The following is a 19,429-nucleotide window of genomic DNA, read 5'->3' on the forward strand; positions in this document are numbered from 1 at the left end:
ATAGGATAGATAACAATGGTGCAAAATACTCATTTTTCAGTATTTTATGCTTTTGATTTCTTTTTGTGCCAGCTGACGTAGAAATTTAAATACTCTCCCCTTTTCCAGGAGTCAGAAGATCTTTGTGTGTTTTCTTTCCTACTGTTTATTAACAATAAGCAATCTTGCTTTTTTTTTTTTAAATTGTTCTTAACATGTGCTGTGGCCACGGTGACACATTGCAAGCCTAAGGTTTAGCTTGCATACCAAATTTTGCTTGCATTCATGATTCTACCAGTGTTTGACCAACGTTAATAAATCTACCTTTGGTATGCTTCTTATGAAGCTCACTGAAGACCTGACTCACTCAGCCAAGGTCACACCTTCAGAAGAACCCAAAACTCAGAACACTTACCCTCATTTCTGATTTAATAGTGGATCCATTGTGGTGAACACTTTTTCTGTAGGGAAGCAATGAGTAAATATATGGTTGTCTGTCATAGCCAGGTTAAAAGCAAGAGAAACTGTGAAAAATTTACAAGCAATTTCACATATGGAGAGAAATTTTAATGCAGAGTCTTTAAATGAAGAAGTTTAAACCTTTGTGGGCTTCAGGCAGAACAGATTCTATTTATGCTTTACTGAAAACATTTTTTGAGAAGAAAAATCTCATAATTTTCTATCAATAGAATATATTTGTTTCTCAGTAATCAAAAGGAACTGTTTTATTCTCCCTCAAATTATTCCTATGTTGGGCTTTATGTTCTGATAGTATATGTATAGTGCACCAGATATGTATATCTTTCATTAAGCTCTTAAGTGAAATTCTTGATACTTTTTGACTAGAATTGCTTGATGAAGTAAAACAAATCCATCGTGTGTGTAACTGAATACTTGCAGTGGTTTATTTAAAACTGTACACTTTTTCATTGGTAGAAGTCACGTGCTAAATAAATGCTTTTCTCTGAAGAGTGAAAGGTTGCGTGATCTTGATAAATGTTCGCATGATTTTTTTCCCTTCCTACAGCACTCTTAGTCCAGATGTTGATCCAGTGCTTGCCTTCCAGCGAGAGGGTTTTGGACGCCAGAGCATGTCAGAAAAGCGTACAAAGCAATTTTCAGATGCCAGTCAGTTGGAGTTTGTTAAAACACGAAAATCCAAAAGCATGGATCTAGGTAGTGAGTGATATTTTTTCAATTTTTTTTTATTTGAACCTGATTTTCATGTTGTAAGTATATAGATTTTGTAATTCCAAACACATTGTGTGTATGCAGTACTACTGCACAGAATGTCTACTTGTGGGAAGAAAAATGCTAACTTAAATGCCTAAGTGACCTGTGTACTGTTTGTTGTTTGTAAGTGTCCATACATTCGAACGTTGTAGCCTTCTATATATGGTTATACATAAACATAATAAACAGTATTTATTAAAATGGAGGTGGAAAGTGCATTTTACCGATCCATTTAGAATAAGTGGGTAAAACTGTACCTCACTGTGATTCTGTGTAGCCAGGTTTATTCTCAGTTCATTGTTATAATGCAGTTAGTCTTAAAGGTCCTTCAGACTCTCTCATTTTGTAGATGAATTCAGAATTAGAAAATGGAACAAGTCTGACATCTATTTAAGATCCAAGTTTTAATATTTGTATCAGAAGCCCTATAAAGTAGCCACAGCTAAGACAGGCAATCAGCTAATCATTTTAACTCATAAACCAACTGAGAATAAGTAATTGCTAACGAGCCCATCTATTTTTCTGTTATTGAATTTAGATTCTGATTTGTGGACTCTAGTAACCTTAAACAGTGAGTTTTGATTGTTTAAACACACAAAATTCTCTACTTAGAATAATAAGATATAATGCAATTATAATGCAATTCACTACTTTACAATAGTTGTGAATGTCTTACCTACAATCCTTAACTCACCAACTTCCTCAGGTTACAGTAAGGTTGGTGGTATTACTTGTCTTGACTAGTTGCAATGTGCTAACGTGTAAATAACATATTGTACCTGCCTGTGATGTGAACATGACTGACATTGCATGAAGGTTACTAGTTTGCTGCCATTTCTGCCCAGAATGTTTGCTTACTGTTGCAGTTTATTTGCATGAAGTGTGACATTTCTAAGGCCCCCTAACTTGAAAAAGAAAAGGCAAAACAGGAGGAATGTTGGATGCATGTGGGGCATGGGCACTAACTGGGCTAACCGTTATGCATTTACCTTTTAACAGTAGCTGACGAGACTAAGCTCAGTACAATGGATGACCAGAAAACAGGTAAGAATTGACAGTAAGGCTGTTGCTATAGAAACCTTGGTCAAAGCAGCTTACCACAATTACAGAACTGCCAGTCAAATTGCATGAAAACATGAATATTCCAGTACTTGCATGGCTGCTTTCTATTGTTGTGAATAATCAAGTTGTAGAGAAAAAGAAAATTTTCTATAGAGACAAGTATCTAGGGTATTATATTCAGCCAGGTCATGCATGTGACTGTAGGCAGACACCTGTTTCTACACTTTGAACTCATAAATATTTGGAGTTGTTTGAAGTTTTTTGTCCTTTCAAAAAAAATCTTGGAAAACCTCCTCCTAACTTCAAACTGAAATGCATGGAATAGATGATTTGGAAGAGTCGAGTGTTTGGCTATTACAGTGCTAACACAGTGCTTGAAAACAATTATTTTAATTAGAAAACTGCTGCCTTGGCCTTAAGTGGTCATCAGATACATGTTGTGCGCTGAGTTGAAGATTATTTGTGCAAGTTGATTTGCTTTTGGAGCTGAAATCTGAGCCTTGTAAAAGAACAAAAGAATATGTAAATAGAATCTTTTCCATATACCATTCATTGTAATGTTTCTCAAAATGATAATGAGAAATAGCTTTCAAGGCATATTTTTATTAGTAATTAAAATAATGCACCAACTGCAATTATGAACCTTTATGATTTATTAATATAAGTTAGCTTTTGACCTATGGAATGCTATTTTAATTAGGCTAGATCCAGAGGACACCATAACATTACTTAGCTCTAATTAGGAACAATTCACCTTTTTAACCTGAAAATATTATTTATTTTAGCATGATTTAAGGAGTAGTGCATTCCATACAGAATTTACAATTACTAATTCACAACTGCATCTCTGTTTAACCAGACTTTATAACATGAGTAGGAATACTGAAAAACTGTAAGTAATCAAGTGATAAAATTATAATTTTTATTTGAACAGCTAAGTCTTCTGACTCTTAAAATGTTGAAGAATATGGCCACAGACTTGCAGCTTTACAAATTAAGAATGAGTACACAAAATTAAAATGTATGAATGTTTTGAAGTATTAAAGCCATCAGAGTGTGAATGTATGAATTGTATTAATGGTTGTGGTAATAATCAGTGCTTAGGAACTGCCTTCACCCCTGAGCATTATTCACATAGAAAGGAGTTAAAGATCAAACTCATAATTATTATAAATTATTTTTAATTTTCTTATTAACCTGCCTCTTTGAATGTGATGTGATTAGAATGGTATAAAACCTGTGTGTTTTAGTAAAATATGATGCCTAGGTTTTAAAAGTGCACAGTGGTTTTGGTGGTATCAAACAGAGGGTGGTATGAATTGAGTGTAGTTTTTCTCTACGTGTAACACCTGGATTACATTCCAAAAAGGAAAAAAATCGGACAACATGGGTGAAAGAGCATGACCATACCATCTGGACTAGGCAGTTACATATTTTTGCATAGAAAGTTCAGTGGCTGGAAAAAAGGAAAAACACCTTTCACTGTACTTTTATTTTATTTATCTTGCGTGCTTTTAACCAGGTTTTGTATATAAACACTGGATTTCTCCCATTACTGAAGATGGATGTGGCTGTTAAACAAACCACTTACTGTAGTTTGGCTTAAAAATTGTTGGGTTCTAGGGAAAAAATGCTTCAAATGTGTGGTGAACTATACTTTAATGAACTCTAGAAGCCAGAAAACTTCAACATATATTTACTTTAGAAAAGATAAAAACAAACTCTGTTACTGTCACAGTTGGACTTAATAGTATTGGCTGAAAAGGAGAGCATGGAACTCACCAGCCCTAGTTACTGTAATAGTTTTTTAATTATTTTTCTTTCTATAGTTCATTTGAATTACCTAATCCTTGCAGTGTTTACAGTTCATCCTAGAGGTTAGAAGTATATTCGGTAGCAATTGAGCATGGCTCATTTATAGAGTCCCAAGCATACTATAACTCTGGGTGGTTATTCGTCCATGTACACATTATGAAAATGAAAAAAAAAAAAAGAAAAAAAAGTCAAAGAACATTTATTTAAATTATTTATTTATTATTTCGCACAGTGCTTTTTAAGTAAACTGTTTTATTAAATGGAACCAAAACTAAACTCTTTTTAATGCAGATTCTTGCTTTATTCCTCCCCTGCTTTCCCCAGATGAAGTGTTACTCTCTTAGTGTCTGAATTGAACTAGAAATGGAAGAATTTATCAAATGTAATGGAGCAGATGTTAGTAAGTAAATAGACTGACTGCTAATGTCCTTCAAGAAAGTGTTTAGAAAGTAGACTTCATGCCTTTGGAAAACTGGCTAAATCAAATCCAGAGAAGATTTTGGCATCAGTTGCAGGTAGCATTTACTTCATAGTTCATAAAAATAATGTTTCAGAAAGGAAACAAATTGTCATTTTAAATGACTTAAAAGAATGTGCTGATGAAAAATTTACCTTATTGGCAAAAATTATTCACTGGAGGAAACATCGTATAGCCTTTGACACCACTAGTTTTGCCTTTGCAAATGGCCCAAGCGGATTTGTGTCACTGTATAAATAATTCACATAAGGTGAGATAAGTGGAGGCACAATGAGTCGTTAAACAGCATCAGTGCAAGGGAGAGACAAAGGACTTGGAGTGGGAAGCAGCACATGGGCTCTGTGTGTTAAATGTCTCGTTGGATCTGTAGGTACTGTGAAGTTACGTGTGACAGCCGACACACACAGCCATGCATGAGCAGGGGATGGGTGGCTGCGTGGCCAGGAGGACAAAGCTTGGCCCTTGTCCCCCAGCTGGGGACATAGGGAGTGGAGATACATGTGTGGTGGGCAGGGGCTGTGCTTGGCAGAGTGGTGTGAGCATGTCACAAAGCCCTTAAGAGATGGACAGGGGTGTGTAGAGCAGAGCCGTATGGCCGAGCGTGTGAGGAGAGTACGCACGCGGTGGCAGGATGGCTCCTGTGCTACAGAGGGATGAAGCTACCTCAAAGGATATTTGTTAAGAAAATCATTGGAAAGGGAAATTTTGATAAAATTCAAATTTTAAAAATGATAAAAGGATCCCTTTCATCCTCAGTCATATAAATATGCTTTAGGCAGATGTGTCTTTTCCGCTCGTTTTTTTTTCCTACTTTAAATTCTGGTGTCAAAATAGAAGTAGAAGTCATTCTCAGCAGATAACATTTCTGATGATTACCACCAGTGCTGTAAAGGCTGGAAGAAAATGCTGACATTTTTGTATTTAGAAAACAAGGTTTTGATGTGACTCATAAATTTTAAACAGAATCCATTTTAAAGAAAGTTTGCTTTTTCTTACCAGATTATCAGTAAACAACTCACTTTCTGGTTGGCGCATTCTAGTAATAAATTCTTCACTCAATTTACAGGGAAACTTAATAGTAGACTTGCTATGAAGTAACCATAGAAGATAAGATATTAAAATATACATAGCTTTATGATCACAGTGCTTAAATTGCTTGTGAAAGGAGATTTCTCCTTTTCAGATTCTGCAACCTGTTCACGTTTGTGTTCATGGCCACCCAAGTTCAATAATTATTCTTATAATTTCTGTAATCCATTATTAGTTTTACAGTACTCAACATTAGCTCATATCCAATCTAGCTTTTCCTTTGGGAAAGCACAACTTAAGTACATATGGTTCTCACAAAGATCTGTATTGGGTGTCAGTAAATGGAATTTTTCTTAATGTCCTTTATGAACATAAATGGGCACATAAATGCCTTCTTTAAAATTACTGTTTAGAAAAAAAACCACTTGGTAATTAGAAAAAAAATATATGATAATTTCATTTGGAAGGTTGCAAAGCAGAATGTGGAATAAGGAAGTTTACAGTAAGTTGCCATGTAAGAGGACACTCTTTCCTTTTGTATATGAAATAGGATCTATCAAACAACTGGTTTATGATATATATGATTGTCCTGTTTCCTCTTTTTTCCTTCAAAATGTTGCATCCATTTTTTTTCTGTCTCATGAACTGTTTTAAAAAAATACAGTCTTGAAAAGTAAAAAGCAAAATAAAGTCTCGCTTCTTGTGTACTGCACTTCTTGTGTAGTGGAAGAACAGCAGGATTTGGCATAAACTAGAAAGTGAACAGTTTTATAGGGAACTGTCTTAATTGGAGTTCTTTTAATTGGTAAAGAGAATGTTATGTGAAATGCTTCCCCTAGACTTCAGCCCATGTTCAGAAGTTTGGTGACCCTGGACTGCAGGTTGTTAGCACAGCTGGGAAGCCACCAACCCTCCCTGATCCCAGCTGGCCATTGCACTCTGGCCCCAACCATCCTCATGACCCTCAGCCCTCCAACACTTACAGGCTGTGAGTGAAAGGGTGGCTTCTTCTAGGAGATGTGAGTTCATAAAGAGAAAAGTTCTCATTTGTTGAGGTGTGTTTACTTTTGGCCAAGGGCAAGGCTATGGACTGCTGGGGGAATCAAACTGCAGGAGTTGTGTAGACCTGTGAGAGAGGATTTTTAGTTTGTTTCTATTTACAAGTTCATCTCTTAAGTAGGTCAGCTGAAGGGGAATACTTTGATAGCTGCTGTTTTAATTCATTTGCTCTGAGGAATTTCAGTTTAATGTAATTTCTCAGACTTTTCATAGCTGAATAGAAAATGAAGGCATTTGCTGTTTTGCTCCATCTTGTACCAAGTTAACAAATTACGTGGAGAAGACTTGTCATGCTGCTATTCTGCATCCTTTCTGTGGGGCCAGTAACCCTCTTCTTCCCCAACCAATACTGAATAGTTTTAGTAGTGTAGTAGCAGTTTTCCCCATTTTAAGGTAACTTCACATACCCTTCATAAGAACAGTGACTGGTACTGCCCCTCTTCTCTCTCCTAATATCTATCAGAATAGGGATCAACTTCAGAAGTTTATATTATTCTGAGACAAATACTTAAAGAAAAGTTTTCCTTTATTACACTTTTATTCACCGTGCTTTAAGACCATGCTTACTAATGTAGTGTTCATAGGTTTGGTGTACCTGAGGGTTCAGGTCTTAGCTCTGTCTCTCATTGGTGGCTGGCTGTGAAATTTATCTTTCTGTGCCTCTCTCAGATAAGGATACTGATGTCAACTGAGTAACAGCCCACCACGTGGACTGCTGTGGTGCCACAACATTTATCTGTTCTGCTCTCTCGGGGTAGAGAGGGCTCTGGTCTCATAATTTCAGGAAATGTAGCCATGGTGATGTTGTACCACCTCATCTTGCTCTCCAGTCCCAAATCCTATGCAAAATCTGGCCAAGACTGTACTACCCTTTTGAATAAAATCACTTTAAATAAATGCAGTGATTTTTTCCCCCCTTGAAATATTTCCCCCAGTTTTAACTTTGAGATCTAATTTGTGCAATTGTCAGGTGATTTGCACTGTGAGAGTGTATCTAAGAACAGAGGCTATACATTTAGTCCACAAACCTGAGAAGAAAAATCCAGATAGAGAAAAGCTTTTGCAGAATACTGCCTGGGGTTTCCTCTGGACATGCTGCAGCAATAAGAGCTGCCCTCAACCCCAGCTGTAATGCTGCCCAAACTTCAACGTGGTGACTGCCAGGAGCGTGTTTCTTTTCCAGACAGATAACTGGTATTGCTTGTCCAATTGGGTCCTTTCCACAGATTATTTTAAGCAATTTCACAAAATCTGAGCAAGTCAACTGATATTTCTTAGAAACATTTAATTATGAAATTGTTAGCAATTTGATGCAAGTCTTTAAAACTCAAACAAACAGTGTGTTCTTTGACGCCAGAAGTCAGGCTACTTTGCAAGACTCTCACTCTAAACACAGTAGGATTCATGCCCATAATCAGCTCTCTGTTCATCAGTTGCTAGTACAGATGAAATTTTCTGCTCAAACAAAAAATAATTAATAGTTTTGTTTAATTCCATTAGGTATGCATCTCTGTTGCTTTTATGAGCTACGTTTCTAAAGCCCCATGGTTTCTTTATAATTTAAATTGTTTAAAATAATAGTAATGGATGTTGGTCTCTCTTCACTGATTTGAAAAGCCAGACTTTGCTAATGTTGTCTGTTTCGTTGACTGTGACTTGACATACTCATTCGCTTCTGAGACCAACAAATCTGTGGAGAATTCCCTACAGATTATTGAGAGACGATGTGAATAATGTTAAGTGTGTCCCCAAAGACTTTCAGGATGGATATGCATAATCAAGCATGCAGTTCTCAATACTAATTCTAATTACATTTTTCCCCCCCTTAAATCACTAAGGTTCCCCAACCAGAGATGTGGGGCCTTCATTAGGTCTGAAGAAATCCAGCTCATTAGAAAGCCTGCAGACAGCCGTTGCTGAGGTGACTCTGAATGGTGACATTCCCTTCCACCGTCCGCGCCCGCGAATTATCCGAGGACGAGGCTGCAACGAAAGCTTCAGAGCTGCCATAGACAAATCCTATGATAAACCTGTAGCAGATGATGATGATGAAGGCATGGAAACTTGTAAGTAAACTATTCTGCGTAACGAATATTAACAACATAGGTTGATTCCTTCGGAAAGTGACTAAAGTAGTAGAAGATAATTTTAGGATTTTAAAAGAATAGAACTAACTTCATCGTTTTTTTTTTTAGGCTTTTTCCCATCATTTACATTAACAGATCGCAAAATTCTGTAGCTTTCTTCCTTTCTAAAATGCAAAAATAAGACTATTGGTTGAGTGTTTGCTTAAATTACGATGAAAATTTTCTGTAAGACAGCTAATTAATGTACTAATATAAATTAGAAAAAAATTTAGGGAGAAAGACAAATAAACCCACTAAATTTATGTTACAAAAATATATGTGTATAACTTTGAAAAGTATATTTGTAGTGTTGGGGGGGATAAAAAGAAATTACTGTCCTTTAATTAGAGTGAGTAAGGCTGGCAGATCTAATAAAATATAAAGTTAATGATCAGCTATTACCCACCCTAATGGGCATTCATTTACATTTTCAGTTCTTTAACCTGAAGTATGACCCAACATGTGGAGAATGTCATTAACATAAAAGAATCACTTCAAAGCTAACCTTATCATTATTGAACTATGTAAGAATGGGCTGGTAAAATGACAACTCGTATTGAATGAAAATAGTATGAATGGTAAATTACCTCAAGAAGGGGTTGTATTAAAATCATTGAATTTTTAACCTTCATGTTGTACTACTTTCAACTTGTCACACACCAGCAGAATTTTTTTTTAATCAACCTGCAGCTAGTTAGAAGTTTATGAATGAAGATGATGGTGGGAAGGTTGAAGTAGTAAAGTATTTAGCCTGAATGCTAATGGAAAAGGCTTGAAAAGGAATTTTTTACTCTCTTCTTTTTTAAAATTTTTTTAGTTTCAGAAAGTCTGTTTCATAGGCCTCATTCCCTAAATATACTCATGTAAGCACTTTTTTTTTTTTTAAATTTTTTTTTTTTTTTTAATCTACCTCTTTCTAAAGAGTTCTGAGCCTGAAAGGGAGGTCATTTTACCAGTCACTTTTCTCAGAGGTAGTTATGGACAGAATTAATTCTGTTTTGCTTTTTCAGCACCTAACGATTTCATGCAGCAGTGAAGCTAAATGCTGGTCTGGTGCTGCTGGCTGTCAGTCTATTTCTGGCTAGTAGAAGAATAGGTATGAGAAAATGTGATCCTGCTCATTTTCACAACCTGCATGCCTATGGTCTTTTGGGACGCAAGACCATGTTTTTATAGAAGGCCCTGTTTGGTGTAAACCCACTGATAGTAATATCCTGCTTTGAGGCTTACCCAGAAGTTACAGATGATTTAACTTCATTTGATAAAAAATATAGCAAAACTGCTGTCATGAAGCGCTTTCAAGATGAGTATAGGTTTATGAGATTCCAGTAAGATGTTTTGAGCTTGTTAATGCACTGCATAGATAGTAGCAAGGAAATATTTGGAGCCCTCTGTATCCTTTACGTGGGAGCAGTGGTGTCACGGTTTAACCCCAGCCAGAAGTCAAGCCCCACGGAGCCGCTCACTCACTGTCCCACCAACCAGATTGGGGAGAGAATTGGAAGAGCAAAAGGTAGAAGACTCATCGGTTGAGATAAAGGCAGTTTAATAGGGAAGCAGAAGCTGCACACACAAGCCATGCATACCAAGAAATTAATTTACTGCTTCCCATGGACAGGCAGGTGTTCAACCATCTCCAGGAGAGCGGGGCCCCATCGTGTGTAATGGTTACTTGGGAAGACAAACCCCCTCACTGCAAATGTCCCCCCCTTTCCTTCTTCTACCCCCAACTTAATATATTGAGCATGATGTCATATGGTCTGGAATATCCCTTTGGTCCGTTTGGGTCACCTGTCTTGGTTGTGTCTCCTCCCAGCCTCCAGTGCACCCCCAACTTCCCTGCCAGCATGGCAGTGTGAAAAGCAGAAAAGGCCTTGCCTCTGTGTAAGCACTGCTCAGCAACATCAATAACATCTCTATATTATCAACCCTGTAGTCAGTACAAATTCAAAACATAGCCCCAAACCAGCCACTGGGGAGAAAATTAACCCTATCCCAGCCAAAACCAGCAGCCAAAACTGGCTGAAATCGAGATGACATAGGGTGAGTCTTTTTGAGATGACACGAGTGAGTTTGGATGAAGTTGTCTAGCACTGGTGGACCAAGAGCCATCTCATCTCATAAGAGAGCAAGAGCGAGGCTGTTGTGAGATCTCACACAGTAAAGAAAGACTGAGCAAAGTGTGACCAAGCTATATGTGTAGAACTATGCCTTCTGTTGAGTTGTGTTCTAATAGCTTCCACATATTGTAATGAAACATCTAAGAAGTAATCCAGAGATTTTATGTGCCAGGTTCATAGAAGCAGATGAGTACCAAAGCAAATATAGTGAATTGGTTGGACAGAATTCAGTCCTCGAGGTCATCTTTTTCTCTTGGTGGCCGTGGGAACTTAAGAGCTGTCCCAGCCGTATGCTGCCTGTCTTTCTGAAAGCATGTCTGTATCTGTGTTAAAACTCAAAGAGGTGCAGTCTACTCCACTTTGTGTAAATTATATGTGACCTTAGATTCCAGAGAATTTACCAAATGGTATCTTCAGCTGGACAAAGCCTGGGCACATACGAATATGTAGGAGTTTAGCAATCTGGTCCTAACGTAACTAGTGCCTCACTGCTGCCATAACGACATTGCCTAAGTTTTTGTAAATTGTATTTAATTAATCCATAATTGTTTGAAATTAAAATCTGGCTTTCTCTCATTACGAAACCCAGGCAAACATGTTGGAGGTCAATTTGCTGATGCCCTTGAGGTTGGATCCATTTGTCTTGAATTTTTTTTGTCTTTCTCCTCCAAGTGTTTCAGTTTTAGGAGTGTTTCTTTGTCTTCCAGACTTCAGAGTAGCAAATAATAGCACTGCAATATATCGTATAGAGGAATTCCTAACATCATCATCCCATGTACAAAACCCATAAAAAATACGGGTATCATATGTGGCAAAGGGGCTGAATCTTCTAAATGTCTTTGCTGTCCTTGGAACAGTATGCTTTTGAATTACTAACTCCAGGGTGAAAATCAGATGCCAATGACCAGTTCTGGAGTAACATTTTAAGTATTTGAGAAGACATGTGTGAGTTTTAGAGGCTGTAAGGAAGGAACTTTTGTGGAAAGGTGTGGGTGTTCAGCTTTTACAGATCATTTTTCTTGTTGTTTTTGTCTTAGGTTCTTTTTTTCTTAATACTTGAAATAGCTGACTGGAAGCAAAATGTTTATCTTTAGTGTCATGAATGAGAACAAAGCATTTGGATTGGGAGAGATGGACAAACCTTTCTAATCTTTTGCCGAATCTTAATTGCTAGAATCTAGGGCTGTATTAAATATCACAATAAGAGACCTAGAAGCTTAGTGGCAAAATAGCTTCACATTAAGTAGCTTTGATTCCTCATGTGCATCTTTTCCATTTTATGGGCTAATTAGGAGAATAGCTTCATAATACCTGTTTGTGTAGTTCTCCGTAGCACAGTGTGGTTCATGAAATGACACTAGTTTTCAGGTCTAATTGATGTTTAAAATATACTCCAATTTAATTTTTTGGCTTCGACATCCCAAATGGGAGACACAGGAGGTTGCAGGAAAGGAAGGAAATAACAGCACCAAAATAAATACATTCTGCGTTTTGCAATAACCTAATGTCATTACTACAACATAACAAAAATTAGAAGTTTCATTTGTAGCCTGGGCTTGAATTTTAATTGAGCAGCATTTGCATTTGTTCTAAACACTAGTAATTAGGTGTATGTTAATTGCGGAATGACTGTGCTGCATTAAAGTGAAACACATTTTTTCATGTTGAGTCCTTTCAAGAAAACTGGAAATCACTTCAGTCCAATAGAGAGACCAGTGTTTACTCCAGGAGGACAGGCATCCTAGTTCACAGGCCTCAGTCTAAGCTACTGAGCTAACTGCAAGCAAACTGTGTATAATAGACAAATATACATCACAGCACCAGTGTGGAAAAGGAGGCAATATTCTCTCCATAGAATATGCAAAATAAATAATAAGCAAAAGCATTGTTATGACAACTTGTTCAGCAACTCAGCATAGCACAGTACACAATATACATTTATGATTAATATAGTGTATTGTTATATGAATATGCTCAAACATAGGTCAAAACTGGTTCATCTTTAAAATTCTACCAATGAAGTTCCAAGTAAAGAGTTGACTTCAAAATTCGTCAGAAATTTAATGCAGGGGATTTTTTTTTACTAATTATATTCGTTTGCAAGTACAATCTTTTAAATGTCTAGTTGGTTTTAACTGGAACAGATTGTAGCTATAAATTAATGTGCAAAAAAATTAACATCTCTATTTCAAAGTGTTTTTCTATAACTCTTTTAATAATAACTAAATATCATTCCAGACACTGATTAAGAAATGCTGTGACCAAAAAAGGTACAAGAACAGCTAGTACAGAGGCATGTATAGGACCTATTAGTTTCATAAAATACAGTTATATGAATATTAAAACTGTGTCTACATTTGAAAAGGTGTATCATCTGCTTTACTCATAGCAGTCCTGAAGACAAGTTAACATTAAATGCCAAGACCTGACCTTGTTTTGGTTTTGGGGTTTTTTTCCTTTTTTTTTTTTTTTCTTGGTGGTTTGTACTTCAGAGTACTAGTTGAGATTCAAAAATAGTTATTAGTGTTGAGATATATCTGACATGGAATGTTTTTCTTGAAATATGTTTACGTGATCTTCTGGTGATGGAGAATATTTACAGAAATCTTGATACTTGGTGAATAAGTACTAAGTCTGTTGGACAGTGGATTGCAATACTAATAAATAAAAAGTATCTCACAAGCAAGTGTCTGAGAGAGAAATGAGATGATATTGAATGGCTTTCAGTCAGTGATTTGTAGATTTTTTCAGGTTCAATGATTTACTCTTAAGGTCAATATGAATGATGACTAAGAAAAGCAAATTTACAATCTACAGTAGTCCATATATGAGAAATTTCTAAAGAATTATACTTTTCTGTTGGCTATAGAACAGTTGCTGAGATCTTGAGTAATATTAGCAGGAATAATATTAAGAAGTGGTAAACTAGGAAAATGAAAAAATTATTCTTTTTTCCTTCTATAACCTCTGCCCATTTCCAAATCTTATTGAGTGCAGAAGTTTTTTTCTTTTCCATAGACTCTGTGATCTATGTGACTTTTGTGCTTAAAGTCAGTTCTTTGGTCAAGGTTTAGACAGGCAAGTACACAGTCAGGGGTCATGCTCGACTAGGGATGGGAACATTTGAATTTGGGCCTGCTGTCTGTAACTATACTGGCTTGATATGAAAATAGTAACATAAATAATTTATAACAAATAATTTATTCTTATTATAGTTAGTAATTCTAATAAATAGTAATAAGTAAACATAATAACAATAATAAAGCAAAATGTTATTTTTCAACTTCTACTGCCAGAAGTTGTTTGGAGCCTTTGTATTCATTAGAGCTACAGGAGACAGGACTAAGTATGCATCTGTGATCCTAATTGCTGCTTTGTGCTGTCTATTGGAAAACTGAGAGATGATTGCAGCCCTACTTATAATGTGATGATATGAAATGTTGGAGCTCATGGAAAGTCACAGCTTCACTAGCCATACAGTGAAGGATTCTGACCCACCAGCTTGAAGTGGTTTATTTTTTTCTTACTAAACTCCTTGAAGAGTTTTCAGGTTTTTAATGGATTTTTTCTTTTGGTCATTTTTCTTTCAAACTTTCTGAACTACATGTGCTCTGTTAAATCTAACCTTGGGTATACTTTAGGAGTCTTGGTCTTGGATTAGAAACAGAGAATGAACACTTTATCTGTCCTTAAAGGATTTTACTTGTTCCGCTGGGTGAAATCTCCCCACCTGAATCTCCCAGGCCACCCCATCTCAACCAAGAATAGCAACAAAAATAAAAATCATAGTGCATGATGTGTTTTAAATGGCTCCAGGAAATGAAGTAGCATAACAAAACTATTATGTTACTTGTGGAAGAAGAAAAAGTCTTAAGGCTTGTGTTGAGGATTAACACTCCTTAATGACTTTCATATTTTTATGAGAGTATGACTAAGAATTTACCGACAAGGCATGCTGCACTGCTCTTGTTTCTTCTTGCAGATATTTCTAAAGCTCTCCTCAACTGATTTAGATACTGAAACAAAATGGGCCAATTAACATCGCTTTGCTAATCCTCTTTATTAATCCACACATTATTCAGAGTACCCACAAAGTACAAATCATGTTTTTCAGAGATTTGCAAAGGTGAATTCCTTGCTTTTAGTACTTTTGTAGTTCTAATGAACATCCTTGGAAACTCCTATGTGAGCAGATATTGATTTTTTAAAAAAATATGAGTATATTGTGGTTTGCATATATCCTGCTTCAAAATACTTTATGGAATATACCAAAAAACCTACCCTTGTTGTTTGTTCTTATCCCACTGATGTTTCTTAATATGTGCTTTCAGTGGAGGAAGACACAGAGGAGAGCTCAAGATCTGGTAGAGAATCTGTGTCCACAGCAAGTGACCAGCCATCCCACTCATTGGAGAGACAAATGAATGGAAGCCAAGATAAAGGTGACAGAAAAAAAGCTGGAAAGGAAAAGAAGAAAGATCGAGATAAAGAGAAGGATAAAATTAAGGCAAAGAAAGGAATGCTGAAAGGCTTAGGAGACATGTTCAGGTAGGTACTTTGCAATGAAATATAGAATGAATTATAAAAAAAGTTTCATCTTTTAGTTATTCATTATACTGTGAATTTTTGTTGAGGCCATAATTTACTATGCAAATACATACATGGATTTTATAGGCCCATCTCTCAATTTTTGAGCCTATGGGTGGTGTCATGAAAGGGAAGCAGCTCAGAACGGAAGAGATGGGGATGGCTGGCAGGCCAAAGGAAAGGAAAGACAAAGGAAAAAATGGTTTTAAACCACAAACTACTTGGTGTTGCAAAGAGTCTTTAGTGATGTCTAAGTCGTGCACATATCCTTTGATAAGTTAAACCATTTTGGGTTCTGTTTTTTTTTTTTCTTTTTAAATAGTGTACCCAAAGCTTATGTGTTACTAAATGAATGTTTTTCTTTGCTTTACTATTAAGACTGTTGGTATCATGGAGGCATGATTGAAAGAGATGAATCAGTTTGAGACTGAAAACCAGCATGCTCCTCTCAAGAAAAAGAGGATCTAAATAAGATTGTGTACTCTGAGAACCCATAGAGAATGGGTCAGTGACTGATTTTTACCAAAGACATAGTTCTTTGTAAAGGAGTCGTCTCTCCAGCAGATATAAGTAATCTGAAAGGAGCAGACTGCTGAGGGACACCCTGCTGTTGTGGGTAAATGGGGAAGCATGACAAACACCTTTGATCACTTATGGGAAGGGGTGAGAGAGCAAGAAAGTCAGTCTTTCTTTTAGCTAACTAGAGTAAGTAAATATATTTTGAAGAAACAACCAATATCAACGCAGCATTTGTTTGGTGTATTAATTTTTTCATTATTTAATTTTAAGGGTGAGGTACCAGTATTATTTTAAAGATTTATTAATGACTCTGCTCTGAAAACATGTAAAGAGAGCTTCAGTTAACTTTCATTCCATTACTTTCTTTATCCTGTAAAACATTAGTTGAACCTGTGTTGTAACTGCATAGTTCTTGAGAATTGTTCTGTGACTGTGAATCGTATTATGAGGGCAGTTCATGAAGTGGAACACTGCACCCCACTCCAGGAGAGTGTGGAAGATAGGAGATATAAAATGTTGACTGGTTCTTTTCTGCACTCTTTGCCATTTATATACAGCAGAAATGACAGGTAAAATTGAGGCACATTATACATGATAAATTCTATGGGCTCTAAGTTGTTGCTTGCTGGGCGCTTTGAATGCTATCTTGTGAGTTCACTCAGAAAGTGTTTACAGCAATCTAGAAAGCTTGGGCAGCTCCGTGGTCCAGACAAGTAACCTTTTCTGTATGCTTGATATAATACTTCTGAAATCTTTAATCTGGAAACAACAGTAATTTAATTGATAGAAAGATCTGACGATTGCTTTGTTGTTTGCTCTTCATAACAGTCAACATTTTCTTCAGTTATTTTTTTCCCTCACTACCATTTCCAAGTGAACTTTACTTTTGAGTCTCCTCTTAATTAGCACTGGGAGCAGTGCTATCTGGATGCAGTTGACTCCTCCTGGATCTGTAAATTAGCTTGCACCTTGTCAGCCCACCCAAGAGAGGTGTTCCTGCCAAGCAAGAAAATGCTGATTGAGGGAATTAAGCATTATGTCTCATTTCCACTTGGTGCTTGATTTGCTTTGTTGACAGGTTTCTCAATAATGTTTGAGAGATGGGTTTTGTTATGTCTGCAAGATAAGCTACTACTTCTACCTATAACATGCTTTGTTTTCTGTACATTTGACATATATCATAGATATCAAGTAGTCACTGAAAGAAGTTGTGTGATAGAAAATAACGATGACAGTAACATTTAAAATTCAAACCAGGATCAAAGCATAATTGGATGTTTTGGTTCTGTGCAACATTGTGATTTCTTTGTCGTTCTTTTTTCCTCCTTTTTCAATTTTTTTCTTCCTTTTCAGTGCTCTAATCTTAAAATAATCTTTCTTCATTAGAATGTATAGGCAAAAACACTCGCTGGATGAAATTACTGTTAACTGACACTTTATTCCAGTGTCTGTATTTAACCAAAGGGCTTTTTGTTGCCTATCTGGAAACTAGCAGCTCATAAAGTGGAGCCTCTGTGATGTATAAAAATAAGTCTCCTTGCCTTAAGTTAAAATTTTAGGATTTGCTATTGGGATCTTCATTAAACCGTAGTGGGAGATGGAAACTCCCAGTACAGAACCCATTTATCCTTTGGCATCTAGTCATCATTTCCAAGAAATTCCTGGATGATTCAGAGTTAAAATCATAAGTAAATCTTTTAAACACTTCCATTGTTTTACTGCTTGTATCAAACATAGTAAAGAGGATTGACATAATCATGAAGAACTGAAAACTGCAAAACTGTGTAGCTCTGACACACACAACTCCCATGATTTCCAAAGGACCTTTGCTGACACTGGGCTGTGGACAGTCTGAAAGTTCACCCTTCTCACTGTGAAATAAATCTGTCTGAGAATGTGTGTATTTCTTTTTTCAAACTGACATTTCAGCATAGAACAGGTTATTTAATTATTTCATTTGGCTGAGAAGTCTCTTCCTCTTCACAGATGAAAACAGGGCAGAAGCCTAGAAAAGTGTTGAACAGAAATATTGGTCTATCGGAGGAGATGCAGGTGCTGCAGTGTTTTGCTTACACCTGAGTATATTTGTTTTACCTGAACAGTTGGATCATTCCTGTCTTGACCCTTGAATGTGCCAAATCCTGTAGCCTGTGGGATGCTGTGCAATTCCTTCTTTTCCATTGTTGATAACTAGAGGGTGCCTGCATGTCCACGGCCAGCTGAGCAAATAGTCTTTGGGAAGCTGATATGAAATTCTGCTAATTTTTTTCTTTCACTGCTAAGAAAGCTTGAGTGGATATGTTTTGACATCAGAAGTTTATAAAAATCTATATACTTTTCCAAGTGCAATATGAAATATGTTTACTCTTTTCCGAGTCTGATTTTGTTTATTTTTAAGTAGAGATTTTGTTTCTTGATAAAAATCAACCTGACAAAAACAATCAGCAGATAAATAAGTCATTGTAGTGCTGCCTTACGAACAGTTTCAAAGTGTGCCTCTAATTAGCACTGGTAGGTGTACATCAATTTAATAGATTTTTATGTTGTGCGATTCTTTGACATTCCTCTCCCGAGAGAGAAAAACGATGTATGCTGCCTTTTTTTCCCCTCCTTTTGCACCTGTCATGTACAGAGTATTTTCATTTATGAAAGTAGATCCCCTCAAGATGTAAGAAAGAGAGCTTTGAGATGTTCATATTCATAGATTTTGGATGATGATGAAATGACACATCTGCTGTGCTGCTGATCACTTATGATCCCTGTAGTTCATTCATCCTTATTCCCAGTGTACAAGCTTGGATATAGTTGCTAGATGAGTGACTAGACTGGTGAAGTAATATAGGCAACAGAAGTGATAGCTCCACATCTTTCCCAGCTTCCTCAAGCTACATACAGTTTTCCTCTGTCGTCATCCCTGAACTGCATTTCTGTAAGACAGTGGTATCACTGTGTTTATATCACTTTTTTTGGGAATTAAATTTACTTGAAAGAAAGTAGACAGCCACACTCTTACTGGGAATGAGGGACTCTCATTGGTGAGTTTCATGATAGATAAAATATGTCCAGCAAGTGGTCAGTCTCAGGAAAGGATGTGTCTGAGGAATAACATCTTTAGAAGAAACTGAACGGTTAAGACATTGAGAATAACAAGAGAAAGAAGCAGCTCTGGGTTTCTAAGGGCAGGAAAGGGAATAGTAGGAAGGCCAAGCTAGCTGGTCATGTCTTGCTGAAAATACTGATAGACAGTCACTCACTGCCTGATAATAAAAAACTACAGAAACAAGTAAACCGTGATATGATCGGAGAAAAATGGCTTTTAAAATACATACGGTATGTTTGAGTTATGTGGGGAGCAGCTGAGGAGAACAAAAGATGGGGAATATGACATTGTATCTTAACCTTAAGTTTAAGCAAGAAATGTC

At 36.5% G+C, this 19,429-nt stretch overlaps 1 protein-coding gene across 20 annotated transcripts in view; it reads left to right on the top strand.

Moving 5' to 3' along the window:
* PARD3 (par-3 family cell polarity regulator) overlaps positions 1-19,429 on the top strand; it is a 452,171-nt gene that overhangs the window by 297,543 nt on the left and 135,199 nt on the right. For 16 of the 20 annotated variants that reach the window (XM_039380695.1, XM_039380704.1, XM_039380699.1 and 13 more), the window contains 4 exons: positions 1,007-1,158; positions 2,212-2,256; positions 8,494-8,721; positions 15,233-15,449. In XM_039380695.1, the coding sequence (XP_039236629.1) occupies positions 1,007-1,158; positions 2,212-2,256; positions 8,494-8,721; positions 15,233-15,449 (642 nt within the window). The remainder of the gene's footprint in view (positions 1-1,006; positions 1,159-2,211; positions 2,257-8,493; positions 8,722-15,232; positions 15,450-19,429) is intronic. The other 4 variants (XM_039380698.1, XM_039380696.1, XM_039380707.1 and 1 more) reach the window with 2 other exon arrangements.

The sequence above is a fragment of the Pipra filicauda genome, unplaced genomic scaffold (genome assembly GCF_003945595.2).
Source record: "Pipra filicauda isolate LSUMZ 115617 unplaced genomic scaffold, ASM394559v2 scaffold1_size10287979_pilon, whole genome shotgun sequence".
Classification (NCBI taxonomy): domain Eukaryota; kingdom Metazoa; phylum Chordata; class Aves; order Passeriformes; family Pipridae; genus Pipra; species Pipra filicauda.